The sequence below is a fragment of the Procambarus clarkii genome, chromosome 69 (assembly GCF_040958095.1).
Source record: "Procambarus clarkii isolate CNS0578487 chromosome 69, FALCON_Pclarkii_2.0, whole genome shotgun sequence".
Lineage (NCBI taxonomy): Eukaryota > Metazoa > Arthropoda > Malacostraca > Decapoda > Cambaridae > Procambarus > Procambarus clarkii.
In genome coordinates this window covers 27,885,584-27,894,021 of record NC_091218.1, presented here as the reverse complement: position 1 = coordinate 27,894,021, position 8,438 = coordinate 27,885,584, and the positions used below count along the sequence as shown (strand labels likewise).

At 44.2% G+C, this 8,438-nt stretch overlaps 1 protein-coding gene across 1 annotated transcript; it reads left to right on the top strand.

Annotated features, from left to right (window-relative positions):
- Positions 1-36: 36 nt before the first annotated feature.
- LOC123772282 (cuticle protein AM1159-like) lies at positions 37-5,870 on the top strand. Its single transcript, XM_069311484.1, has 3 exons — positions 37-45; positions 5,306-5,508; positions 5,702-5,870. Exons 1-3 carry the CDS (start codon positions 37-39, stop codon positions 5,868-5,870), a joined length of 381 nt encoding a protein of 126 aa, XP_069167585.1.
- Positions 5,871-8,438: the final 2,568 nt, after the last annotated feature.

Sequence of the window (8,438 nt, the reverse complement as noted above, 5' to 3'; positions counted from 1 at the left end):
TTATTTCAGGTGGTAGTGGGTGTTGTTAGACTTAAGATGCAGATAGTGTTAATGATATTGAGTGTTGAAAATAATTGGTAAAACCTATAGACTTGCCAGTGTTTTAGATACTAAGACTCAAACATGTGTAGAGATAATAAAAGACCTTCAGGAAAAGTATTTCCTGAAACATTTTGTCACCGTCCATAGGATGGACACGAGGGTCCACAATTGTAGTGATAAGATACTAATTCATATAAGCCATTTCCATTTATTACTGTCGATTACGGAAATTAAGAATATTATAATTTTCGACGTCCTCTTCCAATACATGAGATCCACATACATCACTCTTAAAATATATGGTTCCCATTATCTAGGGACAGAAAGTTGACCATACCACACTAGAAGGTGAAGGGACGACGACGTTTCGGTCCGTCCTGGACCATTCTCAAGTCGATTGTGAGAATGACTTCACAATCGACTTGAGAATGGTCCTGGACGGACCGAAACGTCGTCGTCCCTTCACCTTCTAGTGTGTGGTCTGGTCAACATACTTTAGCCACGTTATTGTGACTCATCGCCTGCATAGGGACAAGAAGCAGCCTAGTCTCACCGAGGACCCAATAGCCAACTAATCTATTTCCAAGATGTGACCAACAATAGTCATTTGACGCCTCGTATATATTGTTATCTTATCCCCCCCCCCTTATCTGTTCTTTTCTCCAGTGAGGTAAGGTCCAGTTTTCTCAGTCTTTCCACATAGCTTAAGCTCTTCAGCTCAGAAACGAGTCTTGTTGCATATGTCTGGACCTTTTCTAATTTCTCCTTGTCCTTTTTTCAGGTACGGGTTCCATGCTGGGGATGCATATTCAAGTGTAAGTCTCACCTTCGTTATATATAGGACCCAGAAAACCCCTTTCTCCAGCATTCTGAAGGATTCAGGGATGTTGGCCAGTATGTTATATGCAGCTGTTGTTATTCTGCTAATGTGGGCTTCTGGCATCAGATTTGGGATTATATTTATCCCAGGTATTTCTCTTTTTCTGATTGAAGAATCTGTCTTCCCTTCATCCTATACTGCTGCACATCCCACTCCTGCCAATCCTCATTACTTTACATTTGGCTATATTAAGTTCTAGCAGCCATTTTTCATATCACTTCTGGAATATGTCCAAATCCGTTTGCAATCTCACACACTCTATCTCTGTCCTGACTCTTCTCATCACTTATGCATCATCTTCAAACATTGATATGAAGGAGCCAATTTCCTCTGTTAGGTGGTTGACATATATCAGAAATATTACGGGCCCTAGAACCGACCTTTGTGGTCCTCTTCTCACAGCCTTTCCCCTCTCTGATGTCTCTGCCCTCACTGTAACCCTTTGCTTCCTTCCTGAGAAATACTCTGTGACCCACCTTAGGTACAGGCAACCCGATACAGGCAGCCCATCCATCTGTCTCTTGTTTGATTTATGTCATATTGTTGTAGAACTCCAACAAGTTTGTCAAGCAAGATTTTCCTTTACTATAACCATGATGGAGCCTTGAGATATAATTAATTTGTTCTAAATGTTCTACTAGCCTGCTTAGAATCAGTCTCTCTAGCAACTTACACAGGATATTTGTTAATGATACGGGTCTGTAATTTAACGGTTTCTGCCTTCCCTCTTTCTTGTGGATTGGCGCCATGTTAGCCATTGTGCAGCAATCAGGAAGTTGTCCTATCTCTAGAGACGAATTAAATATTATGGCAAGTGGGCTGCACAGTGCTTCAGCTGCCTCTTTTAGTACCCATGGCGATATTTTATCTGGTCCCACGACTTTCGTTACGTCCAGTTCGTGCAGTTGTTTCTTTACTGTTGGTGTCACTGTTATTTCAGTGAGGCTTCCCTGTGGAATTGACCGTTCAATTTTGCTTAGAGCAAAATTGAACATTCCATTTACTAACTACTCTGACAATGAAAAAGTTCTTTCTAATCTCCCTGTGGCTCATTTGGGTACTCAGCTTCCACCTGTGTTCCCTTGTGGGTGTACCACCCGTGTTAAATAATCCATCCTTGTCTACCCTGCCAATTCATCTGAAAATTTTGTATGTGGTGATCATGTCTCCCTGAGCTCTTCTGTCTTCCAGCGACGTGAGGTGCATTTCATGCAGCTTTTTCTCGTAACTCATGCCTCTTAGTTCTGGGACTAGCCTAGTGACATACCTCTGAATTTTTTCCAGTTTCGTCTTGTGCTTGACAAGGTACGGGCTCCATGCTGGAGCCGCATACTCCAGGATTGGCCTTACATACGTCGCATACAAGATTCGGAAAGATTCCTTACACAGGTTTCTGAAGGCAGTTCTGATGTTAGCTAGCCTCGCATAGGCCGCCGATGTTATTCTTTTGATGTGGGCTTCAGGAGACAGGTTTGGCGTGATATCAACTCCTAGATCTTTCTCTCTATCCGTTTAGTGAAGGACTTCATCTCCCATTCGGTATCCAGTGTCTGGCCTTCTATTTCCTCCACCTAGTTTCATTACCTTACATTTACTTGGGTTTAACTTTAGTAGCCATATGTTGGACCATTCCTTCAGCTTGTCTAGGTCATCTTGTAGCATCATATTGTCTTCCTCTGTCTTAATCCTCCTCATAATTGTTGCTTCATCAGCAAACATTGAGAGGAACGAGTCTATACCCTCTGGGAGATCATTTGCATATATCAGGAACAGCAGAGATCCACGGACTGATCCCTGTGGGACTCAACTGGTCATCACTACTGTGTACTAATATGTACCAATACACATGAGTGTGTATTAGTACACACATGTGTGTACTAATGTATGAGTGCGTAGTAATTGTTATTTTTTTTTAATTTTGCCTCGAGGGGCGAGTTTATTGGGCAGCGCCACTCATCCTGTGAGTGGACATACTGCCATAGTAGCATGTACAACACTTCCCAAAAGGAAGAAAACCCGCTGAGTTGTTCATCCTATCACTTGTACCCAGACACAGCTGGGACTTGCTTAACCGTTTCAAATGAACAGCTTATCAAACAAAAAGATTAACTTTCGTCAACCTTTAAAATCTTACGTTATCTTGCGGGTGCAAAATGGGGAAATCTTTTAAGAACAGTATTTATATTTGACAAATAGTGTTTTTCTTTCAAACATTGTGGGGTTTATTATTCTATACTTATTTCTAATGACTCCTAGATGTTCACACTCTCTCAGGTTGTGGTCAAGGCGGTGTCCGTCACTCTCACCACAGATTCTGCAACACCTCTGCTCAACTGTTGTTTCCATTCCGAATCTCCATGGATATTTGTATCCAAGACGAATTCTTGCTATTACCAATTCTCTTTCGCGGCCACCTCCTCTTCGTCCATAATAATTGGGATTGCTAGTTGCAACCACATTTTACCAGCGTACAGATTCACTGATTTGTTCTACTGTCTTCCTTGCCTCAGTTACCTTGTCACGGTGATATTGCCTGATGATACCTCTAATTTGTAGCGGAGTCTTGGGTATGAAGTATTCAATGTGGTCTCCATCAGCAGCCAAATCATCTGCTTATTCATTTCCACATATTCCAACATGAGAGGGGATACACAGGACTTGACCATTCTTCCTTGATTTCACCTGCGTACTAATGTGAATGTGTGTGTGTGTGTGTGTGTGTGTGTGTGTGTGTGTGTGTGTGTGTGTGTGTGTGTGTGTGTGTGTGTGTGTGTGTGTGTGTGTGTGTGTGTGTGTGTGTGCGTGCGTGTGTGCGTGCGTGCGTGCGTGCGTGCGTGTGTGTGTGTGTGTGTATTCACCTAGCTGTGTTTTGCGGGGGTTGAGCTTTGCTCTTTTGGCCCGCCTCTCAACTGTCAATCAACTGTTTACTAAGTACACTAACTACTTTTTTTTCACACCACACACACACACACACACACACACACACACACACACACACACACACACACACACACACACACACACACACACACACACACCAGGAAGCAGCCCGTGACAGCTGACTAACTCCCAGGTACCTATTTACTGCTAGGTAACAGGGGCATTCAGGGTGAAAGAAACTTTGCCCATTTGTTTCTGCCTCGTGCGGGAATCGAACCCGCGCCACAGAATAACGAGTCCTGCGCGCTATCCACCAGGCTACGAGGCCCCATGTTTGTGTGTGTGTGTAATTACCTAAGTGTAATTACCTAAGTGTAGTTACAGGATGAGAGCTACGCTCGTGGTGTCCCGTCTTCCCAGCACAGCACACACCAGCACACACACACACACCCAGTGTGTGTGTGTGTGTGTGTGTGTGTGTGTGTGTGTGTGTGTGTGTGTGTGTGTGTGTTTGTGTGTGTGTGTGTGTGTGTGTGTTTGTGTGTGTGTTTGTGTGTGTGTGTGTGTGTGTGTGTGTGTGTGTGTGTGTGTATGTGACGCCACCTCCATCTAGGTTCCTGCTATGCTAAGAAGTCAAGACCCATCCCGTTACCATACCATGTGGTCGACCTTCGGGAGAGGCCCCATCCCAGCCCGTCTTCCCATCCCTGTCTCCTACCCGTCCTTCCATCCCTGTCTCTTGCCCGTCCTACCATCCCTTTCTCCTGCCCGTCCTACCATCCCTGTCTGGTGCTCATCCCCAGGATGACCAGTGACCAGGTCACTCCTCGTCATCATCAGCAGCCACACCACTACAGCCATGACCTCTGACCTCGACGATGGGTATGCAGGATGAAGGACCACACGCGGGCTCTTCTCTAGCAATTGTATATGATAAAAAGTGGTTCCTTACCGCCATCTCTTCGAAGCTCCGCCCACGTTTGGGCACGCAGGCCTGGGGCAGTGTTAGGTATGTATAGAGAGTATCCTGACACCAAGGCTCTGACCCTGGGTCAGCTTCCCGCTGTCAGAGACACTGTCTCTCGACGTCATGAATCTTGGGAGCAGATGGGGGTTGTTGGTAGTGTCATCTGCACGACAATTATCGTTAGTCATCGCTCCTCTCCACGAAAGTATATAACGACCTGTTGATATCCCTGTTGATATCACCATCATTCATTATATTGGGCTAGGAAACAATGTTATGATGTTTGTCAGCAGCGCGTCATTATATTTGTACCACCAACGTCATTACCACCACTGCCACCACCATCACTACCAATACTACCACCACCTCTACCAACACCATCGCTAACACCACAACCAACACTCCCACCAGTCATTGCAAGAGGACAGGTTGAGAAGAAAAATAACAATGAAACAACTAAGTGTGAGGACAGGTCGGCTGTAATGTAAAGCAACCAGCAGGGACCCCCACCAGCGACCTCCCTCCCGCACCTGCAGGTAATTCTTGCCTGCCTGGCCGCCATGGCCGCCGCCGCCCCCCAGCCCCAGGACTCCCCACCTGTGGCCATCCTCCGCGACGACCGTCAGGACTCCGGCGAGGGCAACTTCAACTACGCCTTCGAGGCCGAGAACGGCATCTCCGTGGAAGCCTCCGGCAGCCCGGGCTCAGAGGGCCAGAGCAACATCCAGGGCGTGTACAGGTGAGGTCTTCCTGCTGTAGGCCTATGTTCTCTTACTAGTCCTACTTTCTTTCGTTGTTGGAGTGTCTGCTATTTACTTATATTTTACTGCGTAAGGCGTTTGAAAAACTGTTTACATGTACTGGTATAGTGCGGTATTTCTTGCAATTGTTCTCTTTTTTCAATCTTTTGATTCAACTGGTTGCCACTTCAGGTTCCCCCTCGACGACGGCACCGTCGCTGAGGTCCGTTACGTCGCCGACGATAACGGCTTCAGACCCGAGTCTCCGCTGCTGCCCACGCCCCACCCTCTCCCCGCCCACGTCCACGAGCTCCTCCGCATCGCCGAGGACCAGCGCGCCCGAGGCATCACCTTCAAGTGAACGACGACCACTTCTTCAAAATGATTATATGAAGTTTGTGGTGAACACGACCCACAATATATTACAATAATAAACAATGTAAAAATTATCATTTTAAAATGCGTTTTACATGAATGCTTACCACCAACGATCATCTATAGACCTAAGACGAACGCCGTTTGCAGAAAGCCTATTTCCACATGCCTGGCCGTTCCTTTTTATAGCTACTCATACATCTATCAAGCTTAAAATGCGCGTGGATCTGGGAACACTTAGCGTATAGGTTCGAATCCTCATCACGGCTCCTGTGGATTTGCTCATTGATATATCAGGATAATGTGATTTCTCTGTGTATCTATCTAGCTTGAGTTTTAAACAATCCAGCAAAGCCACATCCTCCAGGCCACCAGGCATCGTGTTCAATAAGTCAACAACTCTGTGAATCAGTATTAAGAAAATCTCTTCATGATTCTGAACAAATCTAACGTGTCTGTTATTTGCTATATATTTATCGCCACAAAGAATAACTTAGGCCTAGGTCTGAGCATCACGCATCACCTCAACAACATGTACGGAATTAGAGGATAAAAGTAGTAGGATCTAAGTTCTGTACCAGTATGATATTGTACTCGCTTCAGCAGTACATAAACTAAATAGTACCAGTATGAACATTATGACGCCACACTGACGTCACACACCAGGTCCACACTCATATAAAACACGAAAATTTATCTGTTATTTTCATTAGGTTCGGTCAAGTTAGGATACATTAAATTAAGTAAAGTTTAGTCACTTACCGTCAGATTAGGTATGGTTAGATTAGGTTGGGTGAGTTTAGGTTCAATCAGGTTAGGTTAGATTAGGTTAGATTGGTGTGTAGACTATCGATTACGTAGAGGGGTACATATTTTTCCGAGGTCTTAGACCGCACCTTCCTCTCTGTTGACCGTTTTGGGTATTAATGTCCCAAAAGCCTGGGCCTCCTGTTGGTGGTCTGGCCAACCCGGCTGTTAGATGCAGTTGCTCGCAGCCGGATGTATGATCAGGCTGCGATACATACATCCGACTGCTAGTCATTCATACTTGATAAACACCTTCATTTACAGGTGTTTATCAAGTTCCCTTGAACACCGTGAGAGGTCGCTCCGCTATGCCTCCTTATATTTAGAAGGAGAGTGTTGAAAAGTCCTGGGCCCATGATGTTGATAGAATTCTCTCTCAGCGTACCTATTGTACCTTTATTTTTCAGGGGGGATATTTAGCACTTCCTGCAACATCTTCTAGTCTCATGAAGAGTTATTTTCGTGTGCCGATTTAAAACCAGTCTCTAATACTTTTCGAGTGCAGATTTTCATGTCTATATCTCTCCTGCGCTCTATGGAATTCAGATTTAAACATTTTAAGCACTCTCAATAATTTAAATGTTTTATTGAGTGGATTTAGGCAGTACGTACGTATCTTTGTACGTTCTTCAGATCAGCAAACACAAGTTTCTAAAGGCAATGTTTCTAAAGAAAGTCAGTTTCTAAAGGCAATGTATGTATGTATGAGTTATGAAGGATATTACGAACATGTAAGTAATGGAAAACAATAAAAGATAAATCAAAACTTGGAGTATGAGGGAAGAGTGGGGGGGGGGGTGGAGGGTGATTGTTTTTCCCAGACTGTGAGCTGGGCGAGCCTTAGGCGTATAGCTGGGCCAGCTACGGACCTCAGCCCATACCCTGTTGAACCCTTCCCTCTCATACTGTTCACGCCTTGTGTTATCTCAGGAATACATCGTCTTATTTCCGTTTTCTTTCCTTGTTCATCTTACATAATAGTAGGTCGTGCAAGATAGAAAATGGGAAATACAGAATGGAGAGAAACTACTGCAAGTATATATAAAGGGGAGGCTAAAGTATATAGACACTGATGACTAGCAGGTAACCTCACACCTAATAGCCCTGAACCGCATGCTGTCCCTAGCAGGTAAAGTTTATTTTGCCTAATAGCCAGAATAGTTGCTTATATTGTCTTATATATCTGCCAAGAATAGCAAGCCCAAAGAAGTTAACAGAATATACATTCATAATTAATAACCATTTTGTTTAAGCTTAGCCTTACCTACGTCAGGAAGAGTTTTGAAATAAGAAGCAGAATGGGGGTAAGTCAGGGTGTAAAAAGTAGCGGTATCTCAGGTTAAATAAAATTTATTTGTATAATTATATTTTTAAATAAATTCTAATTTATTAAAAAAAAATCCCATATGTTGTGTTTGGCTCCGCCTCAGAAATATATACCCGAGACTTTGTTTTCCTTTGCGTCTATCTCTGTCCTACCAGCCGGAGAAAGTGAAGGGCAAGTCACGTCTCCAAACACTTGAAGTGATCCACTGTCGTCGCATCTTCTACTTGACCAGGTTCGGCCCGTCTTGTGACCTAACTTGACCTTTGCTTTCGTTTCCTGTGTGTGTACTCTCGTCCGATTGGTCTTGTGATTAGAAAAACGTATTTTCCAGTCGACTAGTGAAAGGTGTCAGACTCACGAGCTGAATCTATTAGAACAGAGGCATTTCTATATGCAAGAGTTTATCACGTTTTGAACTAG

Excerpts from the sequence above, each read along its gene's own strand:
- LOC123772282 (XM_069311484.1), top strand. Across the intron at positions 5,509-5,701 it reads AACATCCAGGGCGTGTACAG|GTTCCCCCTCGACGACGGCA; the intron begins GTGAGGTCTTCC and ends TTGCCACTTCAG.